The sequence below is a fragment of the Xiphophorus maculatus genome, chromosome 3, assembly GCF_002775205.1.
Source record: "Xiphophorus maculatus strain JP 163 A chromosome 3, X_maculatus-5.0-male, whole genome shotgun sequence".
In the NCBI taxonomy this organism is placed as follows: Eukaryota; Metazoa; Chordata; class Actinopteri; order Cyprinodontiformes; family Poeciliidae; genus Xiphophorus; species Xiphophorus maculatus.
In genome coordinates, this window is record NC_036445.1 from 1,966,279 (window position 1) to 1,982,690 (window position 16,412).

Consider the following 16,412-nt stretch of genomic DNA (forward strand, 5'->3'; position numbering starts at 1 on the left):
AACTTTTTCTTTGTAATCAAAAACAGCAGAAATTTGAAATTTGGTTTTAATTCACAACAAAGAAAAAGAAAAAATGCACCTTTTTAAATTAAAAATGCTAAACACTGAACTAAAACACAAATGTTTCAACTTTTTGGTGATCAAAAAGAGAAACCAGAATTAAAATGTTTTTCATTCTTTTTCTGTTCGTATTTAAAAAGAAATAATTGTATTCTTCCATCTTCAGCACATTAAATCCATTAAATTACAGTAATTGTTTTACTGATAGGCAATTTAATAGAAAACTCAAACTTTTAGGCATTCATTTTTATTCTTTTAATGTACAGAAGAAAAAACGGCGCCCCCTACAGTCAGCACACAATAAGTCAGAATAGATTCCAATAGAAGCGGCTTTAAAACGAGAATAAAACAAATAATTTCTTTGCTGTTTTGCTTCATATTTCTGGTTCCTGATTAATTATGCCTGAGACTAAAACATAAAAGCCTGCAACTAACAATTATTTTAGTTATTGATTTATTTATTTGTCTAACAACTAGATTAATTGTTAGACAAATGTTTCATCGTTTGTCTAACAATTAAACATTTAATAACATTTAAAAATGGAACATGCAGATTTTTCACTTAGGCGTAATAATAGAATATTAGAAATACATTAAAATATGCAAATAAACAAATAATTTGATGAATCTTTAAAGATGAAAATATATGTTTTTTTTTCCTTAAATGGTAAAAGTTCAGCTACTTCTTCTTATGAGGACAGTGTAGAGCTGATCTGTTGATTATTTTTTGGATTAACCAATTAATAATTGAATAGCAAATGGTGTCTAGTACGAGATTTTTTAAAATAAATTTGAACCAGGTGAAGCTACATTAATGACACTTGAGTTTTGAGTTGAACATATTTACAGACAAAGGTTGTAAATATGCAGAAATGTGTGTATTTTTGCACAGTTTTATCTTAAAACATCTCTGAGTGTGCTGGTTTTTCAGTCTGTATCCTCAAGTTAACAATTAATCTATTAATAATTAGTTGACGATTATTTTTGATAATCGATTAATTGTGATTAATTTGATTAATCACTTCAGCCCTTCTGGTTTTCAATGTCCTGCAGTGTTTTCATCATGCATGAGATTTTGTGCAAATGTTTTGGTTTTTTTTAAATTTCTCATCCTCACAGCATGATGCTGCCATCACCATGCTCTACGCTGTGTTGGTCTATCTCATAAAAATGCAGATGAAGAAAATGCTCTTAAGTCTGTAAATGTGAGACGTTCCTGGTGGGTGAATACTTTATGCACAGCCATTAAATCTCCCCAGAGGAAGCCGGGCGATCCATTATTACGCCGATTGATCAGTGAATTGCCCTGAGGAGATGTAAACACTCGCTGCACCAGCAGGACTGGTGGAGAATCTCAGAACAGTCGATGGCATTCCTCTTCCTGTTCCCGCCCTGATTTTATTGACATTAGTTTGAAGAACTACACACAGAGGAGATTCCTGCTTAGCACCCTGTTAATCTTGCTATAGCGAGAGGAATCCATATGAGGTGAGGAGATAAGGAGTCGCATTATTCTCCTCTCCCTTTCAGTGGCTGCAAACATGATTGGCACATGCAGGACTTTTTAACGCCGAGACTAAAGGTTTAAAAATCGATGCAAAGCGCCGGACTAAATGCTCGCACTCCAGAGAGACAGATTAGGATACACGTGTATCTATTAAAATGCACAATGTAAGCTTTATCCCCCCCATAAAGCATGGAGGATTGCGCAGCTCCCTGGGGAATTTGTTCAGCATGCACAGAAATAAACAGACACAGAGCTAAAATGCCAGTGTCGAGTCTTTATTCAAGTTACATGGAACAGAAAGACCAAATTCATATGGGAATGCTACGAACGACCACAAGACTGGATATCTGAAGTGTTGCACGAGCTACCATGAAACCACCAGTACGACATCTGTAGGAAATGGTTTGACTGGGATTCACGTCAAAGCTGCTTAAGAAAGGTTAAAGGTGACCTATTACGCTTCCTTGAGAGGGTTAGGTTTGGTTTATGGGCAATACAAAACATGTTTATTACATTTTTTGCTCAACATCATTTTTAGATGATGAGATTTTAGTCTGCTCAGTTCTGCCTGGAGAAGTTTTAGGGGCTCCTGTCACTGTAAATACAAATAGTGCTCCTAGCCACGCCCCCCAGCTCAACATCTACAGTCACAGGTGCAAATGGCTGAAAACAGGTGCGCAATTACACAACCGTATATCTTTGAAAAGCAGAAGTAGAGCCTCCAGCCGAGTCAACGAGAATGCAGCAAGTGGTTTCTGGATGGTAAATCAACAACAAGTGGTAGTAGTAAAATCAGCGAACAAATTGTGTTGGAACTCCACTTGTGTTGCTAGGTAACGGGTCCAGGCTTGGTTGGGGTTGCTAGGTAACGTGCTGTGCCCGCTGTTTTCAAAACAGCTCATTTTCCAGACACCAAAAAACATTAAGTTGTTGCCAGAAGTCATCTGGGTGTTTTTTTTTTTTTTTTTTAGTGTTTGGGCTTTTTTTTTTTAGAAGCACAAGAAACGCAGATGGAAGTATAAAAATGTGAATTTTGCATAATAGGTCCCCTTTAACAGAAACTGAAATCTGACTTTGGAAACTCTCCAATAAGCAATTTTCACGTTTTCTTAGTGTTTACATGCAGATTCATTGGTGATCCTTCTTTTCTTTGTGTGCTATTTTCCTCAAAATGGCTGATGATGGAGGTTTTGCTGTCCAGAGTGAGATAAAAAGCTCCCAGGAACAAGGAAAGAAAGAAAAGAAAATCAAACACCAAGATTAGTCTGAAGATCCCAGCTGCAGTTCGCCCACGCATTTGTATTAAAACATAAATCTGTCCTTTGTTAGGCACCATCCAATGTCAGGAGGGGAGGGAAAATAGATGTCCATTCATGTTCTGAATATCTTATCTCCGCCACTGGAAGTGCGTTGTTTAATAACACATTTACAACAGTCCAGCAGGAAGGCTTGACAAAGGGATGAACTTCAGCCAGATAATTAAGAGAACAAATCATGAGGAAAATAAATAAAAAAAACCCCCCAACAACAAAACGCTCGGCTACATCTGCAGAGAAGAGGATCCCCCACTATTTGCATTTCAGGCACCCAAAGCTGGGGAATAAACATCAGTTTTTGGAGCGTGACATGTTAAACACATTGCCTGTTGGCTACAGCCTCGCCAAACAGCTTTGTGAAATACTCCTGGATACGCTGAGAACGGCCTCCTTTTACCATTTACTGCTGAAGAGGCCTGGAAACCACAAGAGGAGTCTGCTGGATTGGCGTTGATAGCGCTGAGGAAGCACAGGTAGGGCCGTCTCAGAGGGGGGCGGGGTGACAGGATGCTGCACGGCTGTTAAACTGCTTGTTGGTGAATTAGTCACGCCAGGCTGAGGCGCAGCGCCGCCGGGTATCTCGGCGGCGCTCGGGGGGCCGTACAAACAGTGGAAAAACAGGGTCACAGTGATGCACACCAAGAGAAATGTTCACACCGAGCAAGAGGAAGGGAGCGAGTCGGATTCTTCTCAGGCCTCAGGGAAGCCGGGGAGATTTCGCGATGGCTGGATACCTGGGTTCCCTGAATTTCTTTCACAGTCGGAGAGGAAAATAAAACAGCTGCGGGTTTGTCCCCTCGTCCTGGTCCGGCAGAAATGTTTATCGTACGGACAGAAAATAGTCACAGGTTCACAACTGGAATCCTGACACAGCAAGAGACAAGAGAAGAAGAAGAAGGGAACATATTATGGAAAAAAATGGCATCAAAAATACGACTTAAGATGGAGACAAATAACTACATTTATCCATTTTGTTTATTAATGTTAGTTTCATTGTTATCATTGACATAGTCACTTAAGATTAGCTTTTCTTCATGGAGTTCAGGTTTATTTACAATTAACGATTATTTTAGAAATCAATTATTCAGACGATTAATTGATTAATCAGATAATAAATTTCCACAATCTGCAGATTTCTCATTTACCACTTAATTCTTCTTACGCGATATTAGAAATACATCAAAAGATGCAAATAAACAAATAATTCCTTTTTTTAAAAAGAAAGTAAAAATGTCATTGCCTAAAATGCAATAATATAGCATTTTTTTACTGTACGCTTGATTATTTGTAGATTAATTGATTAATTTTTGCATTAATTGATTGATAATTGGCTAGCAAAAGTGGCTTAAAAGGAGGTTTTGAGATTCACAGAATTTGAATCAGGCGAAGCTAAAAGTTTGTCACTTTAGGAGCTTCATTTACAAAGTTTTTTTTATTTTAAATACCAAATATATATATTTGTTGTACAGTTTTGGTTTTATTATTGCTCTGAACATGCTGTTTTTTCAACAAATGGCCTTTTTTTGAATGAATACTCCAGTTAACGATTAATCGATTATTAAATCAGTTGACGATTATTTCAATAATCGATTAATCTGATTAATCTTTTCAGCCCTATTTGAGGAAAATGTATTTCTGTAGTTTCAAAAAGATTCGTAGCAGATTCAGAACTAGACAGTATGAATAGAAATAAATCAATAACATAAATCTGGACAGACATTGATCGATACCAATAGAAAATATGTCTGATAGAATACTAATTTCACTGAACTCAGATTCAGACCTGCACAGCATTCTGGGAGATGTAGGCAGAGGACAGACGTTAGCTGCTCAACCTCTCGAAATAAGGAAGGTTAGAGGCATCAACTAACTGACTCGTTCTTTGGTTACCTAGCAACAACCTGCTGGGTAACTTGTGGTTACCTAGCAACGACTTGTTGAGTAACTGGCGCAGCAGCAGTTTAAGGAACTACTTTAAAATTAAAATAAAAACAGCTGTGTGGAAACTGTGAATAAAACAGAAAGATCACACCACCAGTTTCAGATATTTAAAACAAAAAACTAATAAAGAATTATTGATATTATTGACCAATATGAAACGCTACTGTTGTGATATAGTTGTCAGCCATATTGTCCTAATGTTTAAAATGGAGGATTGTATAGATAAGATGTAAAATTGATGATAAACGTTTGTATGTTTGTATCTCGCAAAAATAAATTAATTAAAAGTTTGAAGACGAAGAGTGAGGAGGAAGAGGAAGGAGGAGTAAAGGCCTGAAGCTGGTGTGGATGGAGAGCTGCATCACTGGGGACTGCTGGGAGACGGAGGAGATGGAGGAAAAGCCAATGGGTGGAGGAAGCAAGAAGCAGCACTAGAGAGTGGCTCTATAATTATCCTGATTGAGATTAACTTAAAATACCCTTGAACAAAAGCATCATTTCATGGAAGGTGGCTCGGCGCCTCTCTCATAGGCGCCAGATGACTCATCTGGGGAGGGGGGAGTTTGAAACACTGATACATCTAACAGCAGCACCAACACTCCAGGCCTTAATGTCCTACAGAGAATAGCGCTGTACTGCCCAATTATGCTGCATGCGAGCGCTCGCAAACTTAAACCCAGACGCACGGCGGAGTCACGGGCTTGGCCGCTCAAACGCCGTGGCTGTGCGGGGCCGCCGGGCCGACTCATTACCTCTCCCTGTCGGTGAAGGAGGAGGCGGTGCTGTGCAGCGTCTGCCTGCTGTCCTCCGAAGCAAGGGAACGGGGGAGCGCGAGGGACAGAGGGGGGGCCACGCCACGGGAAAGCGGGGGCGGATGCTGGGAACAGCTGCGATCGTAACTGGGAGAGAAAGCAGAAGAAGAGGAAGAGGAGGTGGAGTGGAGTGAAACAAAGAAAAATGAGAGCAGATCACGAGAAAGAAAGAAGAAAGAGAGGTGGCAAAGTCAGAGAGCATCGAGAACATTGAGTCGTTTAGCATCAGCGAGCACATTACCCTGCCACTGTGAAGGAGAAAAACATCGAACTCATTAAAACACTGTCAGAGCTGCGAGGAAGAGGAGGAGGAAGAGGAGGAGGAGGGGGTCAGCGGGGTGAGGTGAGAAGTGTGCAACAAGGTGAAGAAGCGAACTGACGTATCACTGAGGTGTCGTGCAATTTACTTCAGCGACAAGAACAAGTCGATCATTTCCCCATGGAAACTGTCGTCACATTACAACAAACTTTATATGACAAGTTCTCACTGAACTTTCAATGCATTCAACCCCTTCTACCCCGACACTCTAAATAAATCTAATGCATGTGCTTTCATAAATAGCTAGAAAATCATGCGCTCACTTAACATTAAAGCTGCAGTGTGTAACTTTTATAGGAAATATATGTTTTTAAAATATTTGTGAAAACAGTGAGTTTGTTATGAGACGATCTGTGAAAAGATCGATCCCTGAGCTGCTATTTCCTTCTGAAGAAATGCACCAAAAACAACCAATCAGAGCCAGGAGGCAGGTCTTAGTGCTGTTAATCACTCTCATGTACTGGCTGCTCGATGCCAATTCCAGAGGGACAACTTACAGTTATAGGAAAACCATCACTGTCATCAACTAGCCTCAGCATTCACAACAGGCTATGCTACATCAACTAGCCTTAGCATTCACAACAGGCTATGCTAACTGCAGTGTAGTAAAGAGCAAATGGGAGAGGGGCGGGGATGAGCAACGCCACATGGAGATTGATTGACAGCACCAAGACCCGCCTCCTGGCTTTGATTGGTTGTTTATATATATATATATATACTGTATATATATACTGTATATATATATAGTTTATTCTTTTTTTAATTATTGGTTCTGTAGTGTTTTAGCCAAATTATTAAGAGTCATTGTGGATCCAAAGAACCAGGTTGCAGACCACTGGTCTAGTTAAAGTCCAGACATAAATATCCAGTTGAGAATCAGTGGGAGGAGTTGAAAACTATTTCTTACCATACAATCTCTATGTAATCTTTCTAAACTGAGTTTAGTCTACTTTGAGAAGAAGAATGGGCAAAGATTTCAGGCTCGTAAAGAACTTAAAACCGTGTTTCTATTTCCTTCCACTTCACATTTAAGTCCTACTTTGAGTTGGTCTTTCGCCTAAAATCTAGCGGTGCACTGATTGCAGCTTTCTGGCCTATCTCAGATTACCAATCTTTAAAAAGCCTAACCTCGCTGATACTGATTTTCACCAATAGTGAAACTGGAATCGGTGCACTCCTACCATAGTTGACTGATATGAACTTGGTAAAAGAGGACAGCGGTTGATGTTATATAATACATAAGATTTACTTCACATGTAATTATCGGCTGATCACTGGAAATCGGGGCCAATTTATAGTAAAATCCCAATGAAAACACTAAAGTTTAAGTTTAAAAAAACCGTTTCCAGAGGTGTGAATACTTTTTAGATGGTACCATGTTCTGTAAACACAGCAGGGTGCCACTAAAGACCCACTGAGGAACAGCAAAGCTGCTCTGAGAGCCATAAAAGCCTCCAGAAGCCTCATCTCTCCACAGCAGCACCTGTCCACTCCTGGCTGACACCACAGCACATCGCCTCACAGCTCTACCCACACCGGCAATTTTAGCACTGGGGGAAAAAGAAAGAAAAAAAAATAACTAAAAAAATCACTGAGCGCATATGCCGTTCCTCCATAATCATAATGAACTGGACGATAGCCAATTTCCACTATAGGCTATCATTTGGGTCCATCTGCACCCTCCCCTCTTCTCTCCATCGAACACATGGTGTTATTTACACATTTATGACACTGAAGCAAGAGCCAGTCTGCGGAGAGTGCTCTGCTGCCGTTTCTCTGCTGCCTTTCTCTCCCAAATCCACCAGCGCGGCATGGCGCGGCACGACTGCGCGGTGGGGGCTCATAAGTGGAAGTAAGTTATCAGAACAACAGCGACGCCGGTCTCAGGAACACGGAGGGAGAAAAAAATAATAATACAAAAGAGAAAAGACAAATCATGTATCCGCCGCTGGCAAGACGGAGGATTATCTGTGAATCTTCAGCCAGACTGGTGTTTCTGGGAGAACTGAGAAACCGGTGAGGGGAGATAAGAGAGCCGACTGTGCAAAAGAGGGAACGCAGGTATCTGAAACGGGGAGGAAAAAACCCCGAAAAAGAGAAGAGAGAGGAAAACTAAGATTAAGACGAGGAAGGAAGAAGCTCATTATTAGAGAAAGAAATGTAAAATTAGGTTATAAAAGACTTTGGGGCAAGATTCACAGATAAGAGTAATAAAGTGAGGAGGAAGAGAGTGGAAGTGTGAGGGGAGGGGAGGGGGAGGGTCCCAGCGGTCAAATAAACCGGGATCTTATTGGTTTGATCAGCAAAGTGTGTGAGTGCCTCACTACATCACATGGACGACTCCCAATTTCCAGATAATGGCCAAGCCGCACCTTCCCCGCCATGAGAAGGCAACACATACCGCATGTTTACCACCACGTCTGTATGCGCTGAGAGCTTCAGCGGCAGGTGGGCTGCTGCTCAGGAACACTCAGCCTAAGTGGAGGCCATGCTAACGTCCAAGCCGGCGAGCCAGCCAATCAGAGCGGCTCTCCACGTCCTAATGATGGCGGCAAATGTTTAATCATTGCAACACTAATGGCTCTAAATGACACATCTGTGCCAACTGTGACTTTGAGGAGCACAAGTGTTGTTAATAAAGTCATTAGTAGGCAATTACTCAGCTTTCACTTGAGAGGGAGAGTTGGTGGGGGATCACACAGAACCATTACGTAACCATAACGATACACAAACCAGAGGCACCAGCGTGGGGCCGTCAGCCATCTGCAGTTTGGATCCCCGTGCTGCCACCACCATCAGTGAGGAACATCAGAAAGTATTCCTACCCTTAAAAGTTTTTCACTTTTAACGAGGGATGCACCATTCCACTGTTTTCACCTCCGATACCGATGTCTGAGGTTTAGTATCGGTCGGTACCGATCCGATACAGAAAATGTTATTCCCTCATCAACAACACACCTGGAGATTTGCCTTGATTCTTTCATGCATGTTTGAGAAATCCTTTAATCTCCATGGCAACCAGTCAGCTATCCAAAACGCCTGGGTGGACCTAGCCCCGCCTTCGAGGCGCAGCTCCTCCTCAGAGCGGCAGTTTCACAGCTTCCACCTCACAGAGCACCCTAAGCCCACTCAGCTCCTACAGACTAGCCAGCAGCAATTAGCAAACACTTGAGCATCTACTGACACCATTACAGCAGCTACTTCTCAGTGCAGCACTGGTGAAAATGTTGCTAAAGGGTTAATAGAGGAGCGATGTGATGACTTCCTGAAGAGTAGGAGTTTTTAAAGAGACAGAGGAGCAATTTTAAGTTGTTAAATTACAAAGAAAAATGTCTTTTATATCAAATTTGATAAATATAGCATTTTTAACAACTGAAGTTAAAATAGTTACTTGATTGTGCTGTGAAATGACCTTAAGCGCCTGGAAAACACGTATTACTGCCTCTTTAAAACGTTTCTTTTTTAAAACACAGACAGAAATGTACAGAATAACAGATTTATTTGATATCTCTGCAGCAGGTCAGCACATATAAACACACCAACAGCTTCACTAGCTCGGTCAAACATGTAAAAACAACTTTGATCTGTTCAGCCAGCGCAATTAGGAGCAAAACAGCTACAGTACAATAAATGATAAAGAAGCTGAAACCGACGAAAACAAAAGGTTGACTATCTTGTTCAAATATGTAAAAACTAAAATGCAACAAACTTCTAAAATAATTCAGAAAGTGAAATCGGATCGGTGCGTCTTTGGTCACAAACTCTTGTTTTAGTGGGATTTTATGTGACAGATCAACACAGAGGAAAAATCATACATGATTCATTAAATTTAGCTCCATCCATCTTCCTACCAACTCTGACCGACTTCCTGTCTCTGCTGAAGAAAAGCATCCCCACAGCATGATGCTGCCCCTACTATGCTTCGCCATGGTGATGAGGAGCCGGAAATTATACTCAATTAAGAGCAGCAATACGTCAACATATCTTCACTCAAGTAAAAGTAAAAAGTAGCTTTTCAAAACAATTACTAAAGATTAAAAATGTATTTGGTAAAAAAGTTTACTCAATTACTGAGTGACCAATCATAAAATCCGATTCAATATTTTAAAATGTCATCAATCAGACAAAATATAAAGATATTCTGGACTAAAATAAAAGAAAAATGATTACAAATAAATACAATACAATTGAATAATTTCAATATTAAACTTAAAATTAATACTAACAGAAGGCGATGTGTATATTGGAACAGGGTAATGTATTTCCAGTCACATTGCATAGTGTTTGTGTCTTATTAACCTCTAAATAAAAAACAACATTAGAGCAACAAAGCTGGTGTAAAAACAAGAGTTCTGCAGGAGTTTCTGTATCTCATAGATTTTTTATTAAAATATATTTGTTTCTTCATTAAAGTTATTTGTATTTTTTTTTTTTAAATATCCCAAAATTGTCCTCAAGTAAGAGAAGCAATAGTTCAAAAATAATATTACTGTAGTAAAAGTAAAAACAACAATGGTGTAAAACTGCTAATAAAAGCATTTATTCCATTTATTTATTCTATTGTTTCTAGACTGATCTGCTGAATGTCTTATACATATAAAAAAACTATTATAACTGAAAACTAAAAAATCTCCACTTCCTCCACTCACAACTAGTTCATCTAAGCCAAATTAGTCCATTTAAGACATTTTCGTATATTAATGAAGTGCAATTATGCCTGTAATTAGCCAGATAAAAGCTTTACAAAAAGAAATTTCCCTTTTAAGCAGCAGAGTAATGTTTTATTCATTTGGTAACGCTGAAAGTTTATCTTCTAAGTCCTCAGAGGCCTCCTAATCTCCAGTTTAGAAACTAAGCAACTCCACAACTGACCTCAATACATCCTGAATGGAAACTGACATTATGATAAGAAGATCTAAAATAAAATTTTCACGCCAGGAATCTCAATAACCAAGTAATTTCCTCCCAGTGTTTGCATCAAGCATCAGAAAGTTAGCTCTGATGTGGTTAAACTTCACGTCGAGGTGTTTTAGTCAGGACCCGTTAACCCCGTCCTGCTGTGGGACGGGTGTCCAGCTCGCACAGTGAGGGTCCATCATTTCATATTCATGTATTCACACGCAGAGCGGCTCAACGGAGAGGGTTCAGCTCCTTACCAGAGTTTGGCTGTGATGATGACGGCTGTCAGGATGAGCAGCGAGGAGATGGTCACGGTGACGTAGAACTGAGGGTCCACTGCAACACACACACACACACACCCACACACACACACACACACACACACACACACACACACACACACACACACACACACACACGCCTGCTACAAAACATGCTGTGCAGACAGATGCGTCTTAATAAATTAGAATATCATCAGATTTTCATTATTATTCTTCCACTAAATCAATTTAAAAACTAAACTCATGTTATACATATATATATATTGAGCATTTTTTTCAGTAACATTAGGAAAAAACAAAAAAAAATTAATTTTAATACATTTATTTTTTAAAAATATTATATTTTAACCAGAAGACACTTTCCACAAAGAGGATAAGCCAACAAAATGTTGTTACTTAAGAAGCTGGCTGTTCACAGAGGGCTGTAACCAAGCACATTAATGGAGAGTTAAGTGGAAGGAAAAACTGTGGAAGAAAAAAGGTAATGTGTCCCTAATTCAAGAGTTTGGAGGAGATTAGCAAGACATCAAGCGACTGGTGAACCAGAACTAATCAAAGCAAAGTTTGTATTTCTCTTGGACATCAATTTCCAAAGAGAGTCAAAGTGGAGAGTCTGTAGTTTTATCAAAAGTCAATGCAGGCATCTACCAGGACGATTTATGTCACTTTATGCTTCCTTCTGCTGTCAAGCTGATTTCGTTTTCCAGCAGGACTTGGTACCGATCCATTGCTGAAGGTTCCAAAACCTGGACCCATGATTGGCCAGAAATACTAATGAGAGTCCATATTAAAGACACCAGAGCCAACAACGTAGATGTGACTGCAGGCAGATCGCAAAGCTTCCATTACACCTCAGCAGAACCACAGGCCGATTTCCTCCATGCTATGCTGCATTAATGCAGTAATTCAAGCAAAATAAGCCTCAACTGAGTATTGAGTCCATATACTGTGCCATTCAGTAAGCTAAGATTTCTGAATTAAAGGGGCAGTATTATGCAGAATCAACAGGTCTGAGCTACACATTGTTATTCCCTCATCCAAAGAAAAATACCTGGAGTGTTTTCTTGATTCTTTCATGCACATTTGAAAAATCCTTTAATCTCCATGGCAACCATTCAGCTGTGGGTGGACCTAGCTCCGGTTTCGAGATACAGCTCCTCCTCCAAGTCACAGTTTTCAAACTTCTGAGTTTCTGCCTCACAGAGCAGCCGTCCCTTGCTCAGCTCCTTCAGACTAGCCAGCAGCAATTAGCAAACACCTGGTGGAACATCTGCTGCTCTCATTATATGAGCTACTTCTCAGTGCAACGCTGGTAAAAACGTTGTTAAAGGGTTAATAGAAGAGCCATGTTATGATGACTTCCTGGAGATGGAGTTTCAGAAAGAGCAGGAGGTTTAAAGAGACAGAGACCCAATTTCAATGCGTTAAATTATGATGTTAAATTTGATATGTATAGAATTTTTATAAGAACAGCAGGCAACAAAGCTACTTAGTTGTGCTATAAAATGGCATTGTATGGTTGGAAAATACATAATACTGCCCCTTTAAAATATATATTTCTGTTGATATTATGCAATGTTGGTTTTGTCAGAAGGTGAGTTTTTTGTGTTAGCTGGAAGCCATAACCACCAGAGCACTTGAAATACATCCCTCTGAGTGAAATGGATCCATATATTTGAGCATCATTTCTGCTAAACTGGATCATTGAAATTAATTAACTTTCCAGTGATGCTCTGATTTATTGAGATACACCTGTAATTGAATTCAGAACAGCAGAAGGAATCAATAAAGCCAGCTGAGACATGAAATTGGATGTGTGAGGTTCTGGCCTCTGACTACACCACCAATCCAACGCCGTCGCTCTCCGTTTGTTTATTTTTTCTATGCAGTTTTGACACGAGCCAAATTCTCCCTGTGAGTGATGAGAACTTTATTAGGCATTCCCCGGCGCAGACACAGCCGGCTGCACACAGGAGGGTGTCAGCCTTCACCCCTGTGACAGCTAATTCCCTGGAGGACTCCTGGTGCGAGTGTGTGTGTGTGTGCTCCCACACTCAGGACCACCTTTATTTAGAAACCCTTCATGCGGATCTCCTGATGCCCACCTTCCTCGGGTTTCGCCTCCTCTGCCTCCGTCCCTCCATCCTTCTCTCCCTCCCTGTTCCTGGACTCCAAGTGTGCTTTCTCCTGGGGCTGCACGCTTGAATCGAGGTAGACCCAATCCCCCGGCGTGGCGCTGCTGACCTCCTGCAGGTGCAGGTGGTCGGTTTCCTGGCTGGACAGCAAGTGGTAGGTGGCATCCTCCTCCAGAGGCTGCGTGGGCCCCCACACCACCGCCCACAGCGGGGTGGGCGTCACCTGGGAGTTGACGGACAGCTGTGCAGACGGGGAGTTCTCCGGCTTCTCGTCCTCTTCGCCGCTACAGGTGGAGGGCTGTGAGAGCAGGGCGGCCAGGAGCAGGAAGATGAGGGCAGCGAGTCGTGCGACAGGAGAGATGGAGCTGAAAGAGGAGTGACAGGAGCTATCACAGGGCTCCTGCAGGTTTCACCAACTTGAATTTAAGACTTTTAAAGACCATGACAAATGGAATTTACACCAGACCTGTTTTGTCCGCTTTAACGGGGCAGTACTGTGTAAAGTCAACTTTTTTGCGCTCTACATCATGTTAGAATGTTATTCATGGAGTATTGGTTTGATTCTTTCATGTATTTTTTGATAAATCCTTTAATCTCCATTGCAACTAATCAGCTCTCCAAAACGTTTAAGTGGACCTAGCTCCGCCTTCGAGACACAGTTCCTCCTTGAAGCAGCAGTTTCCAAGCGTCAGAGAGCATTCCCCACCCATGTATCTCCCACCCAGCTCCTTCAGACTAGCCAGCAGCAGCTAGCAAACACCTGGTGGAACTTTCCATCTGCTGAGCTCATTATACAAGCTATTTGTCAGTGGTAAAAATGTCGTTAAAGGGTTAATAAAGGAGTAGTGTTATGATGACTTCCTGAAGGCAGAGTTTCAGAAAGGAGTATTTAAAGAGACATAGGCCCAATGTCAAAGCATTAAATTACAAAGTAAAATTTATTTTAAGTCGTATTTGATATATACAGCACTTTTATAACAAGTTTTATAACATAGTTAAATTTCTGTGCTATAAAATGACACCATGTGCCCAGAAAACGCAAAATACCGTTCCTTTAAAACCATTATGAAAGAAATTTGAGGGTGAATTCACGCCACCCCTGCTTAGTACGTTTAAATTGAACCCTGGTTCGTTTACCGAGAGAGCTCGGTTTGTTTGAACTCTGTTTCCACCTAAAAAACCTCCGTTTTGGTTTGATAGTGAATGCCAAGATGCCCAGTGACGGATCAAAAAAGCAGGAAGCCAATTATAGCACAGAGCATTATGGGTAAATACAAATAAAGACAAAAGCGAGAATCTAACGTTAGAGATCAAACAAAAGAGAAATCACACGACTGTTAAAATTTGAAGCTACTCCATTTTTATTTACATTTTGAGAAGGAAGCTGCGCTCACGTCTTCTTCGGAGGTTTTGGTGTCGCTTTTTTGGCGCAGCGCCATCACAGGCGAAAGGGTGAACGACAGTTTTTAATTGGTTCGGCTCATTGAAAATATAACAAATATTGAAATTTTGGTCCCCAATTGAACGGAGTCTACCAACTTTAAGACTGGTATCACGACGGAAATGTAGGGGGGAAATCGCTAATAAATACATAGTTTGAGTTGGCAACAGAAGTGAGAAAATGGCGAAGACAAACATCATGCAGTCAACTGCCGATAAATGTCCACTTAGTGGAAGTAACAAACTAGCTGGCTTATTAGCAACTTTAGCCGCAACCGCGCAATGATAAAAATCTGATTATGACTCAAAAGTTTTTCATAACAGTAAAGTCCCGCAAGAAAAACGAAAACTAAACGGAAAATATGAGCTTAAATAGTCCTGCCCTCACAAAATGTAACACCTGTGATTAACTAAGGCCAATTTATTGTTTTTTTCAATTAATGAAGGACATTTTAAGGCCTTCATTTTAGATACATGAACGTAAGACTTTTTAAGGATGTGTGGACAGCATGTATCCGAGAGAACCGGTTGCCCAGAGGCACCTTGCACAGCCTCTGCAGCTCAGGCATTGATTCCCATGCCAGCCATCAATCAGAGTGACATTTTATGCATCTGCATCCCATACTCAGAAACCTTACCATCTCTCCATCGCTTCGCTGTGTTCACAGAGACTCTTCTTCTCCGATCATCTCTGCAAGACATGAGGGCAAGAGAGATACAGAAAAGAAGAAGAAAGAGGGGGGGACGTCCTGCTTTTTTCCTTTAATCTATTTTTCCCATTTAAAAACACAGAACCCAGCATGTGGGCTGGCTCAAAGCCAACTTTATCTCTTAAAAGAAGATATTTAAAAAAAACAACAACAATCTTAACAAAGCCTCTTCAAGGGAGATCTAAATTTACCACTCATTTGCCCGCCACATGTTTGCACAGAATCAACATCTGCATGCAAAAAAAAAAAAAAAAAAAAGTACACACTCACTGTCAGGTCTGCTCTCCCTTTCACACAGTTACACCTGAGCGCAGCACATTAATCATCATTTCCAGCGTCACGCACGGAGCCAGGACTCAGTGCGCCACTTTGGGCAGAAACGGGGAACTTTCTTCCCCGAAATGCCAAAGAAATGTCACCGGGAGACAGCGCAGGCACGCCGGCAGTCGGACACAAGCACTCAGACACATATCAGTTATCATGCTTACCTCTGGCAGCGGAGAGAGGGAATGAGAGAGAGGGAGACGAGAGGGGAGAGATACAGAAAGCAAGTGAGGAAGAAAAAAAAAAGCATCGGTTGCCGTAGTGACTGAGACATGTAGTCTGGTAGAGTAAGAGAGGGGAGAGAGAATGATGTAGAGGAGAGCAACAGACTGTAGGAAAGAGATTTAAATGTTAATTATGCTTTATTATTTTTATTAAATGGACACAGAGGAGAGGGAGTGATACAAAGGATGACATTAATGAGGTAATTATGGAGGTGAGAGGTTAAAGCATTAAACAACAAGTAACTCTGTGGCGTTTACGAGGACAGCCCCGAGAAAAAGAGACGGGGAGGAAAGAATGAGCAGAAAATGTGATTCCAGCTCATTTAATCGGGTTTACTCCGGCAGGGAAGTGGAGGCGATGAACTGGTGTGTCAGGAAGAGGCAGGGTCACCCAGAAATCAAAGGAGAGGAGGAGGAGGAGAGAGAGAGAGAGAGAGAGAGAGA

The 16,412-nt window shown here is 41.0% G+C and overlaps 1 protein-coding gene across 3 annotated transcripts; it reads right to left on the reverse strand.

Moving 5' to 3' along the window:
• Window positions 1-1,826: 1,826 nt before the first annotated feature.
• pianp (PILR alpha associated neural protein) lies at window positions 1,827-16,353 on the reverse strand. Of its 3 annotated transcripts, none has more exons than XM_023331560.1 (6): window positions 15,909-16,353; window positions 15,349-15,401; window positions 13,241-13,635; window positions 11,112-11,190; window positions 5,577-5,723; window positions 1,827-3,747 (listed from the first exon to the last, which is right to left on the reverse strand). In XM_023331560.1, the coding sequence occupies exons 2-6, from the start codon at window positions 15,357-15,359 to the stop codon at window positions 3,726-3,728; spliced, it is 654 nt and encodes a 217-aa protein (XP_023187328.1). In that variant the 5' UTR covers window positions 15,360-15,401; window positions 15,909-16,353; the 3' UTR covers window positions 1,827-3,725. The 3 variants fall into 3 exon arrangements, with proteins under 3 accessions (XP_023187328.1, XP_005798802.1, XP_023187329.1); XM_005798745.2 differs by having other exon boundaries at window positions 15,691-16,353; XM_023331561.1 differs by lacking the exon at window positions 5,577-5,723 and having other exon boundaries at window positions 15,691-16,353.
• Window positions 16,354-16,412: the final 59 nt, after the last annotated feature.

Bases quoted from the DNA above. Each gene is read 5' to 3' on its own strand.
- pianp (XM_023331560.1), bottom strand. The intron at 11,191-13,240 runs GTGGGCATCAGG...TGTGTGTTGCAG, and splicing joins GGAGGCGAAACCCGAGGAAG to TGGACCCTCAGTTCTACGTC. The intron at 5,724-11,111 runs GTAAGGAGCTGA...TTTCTCTCCCAG, and splicing joins ATCATCACAGCCAAACTCTG to TTACGATCGCAGCTGTTCCC.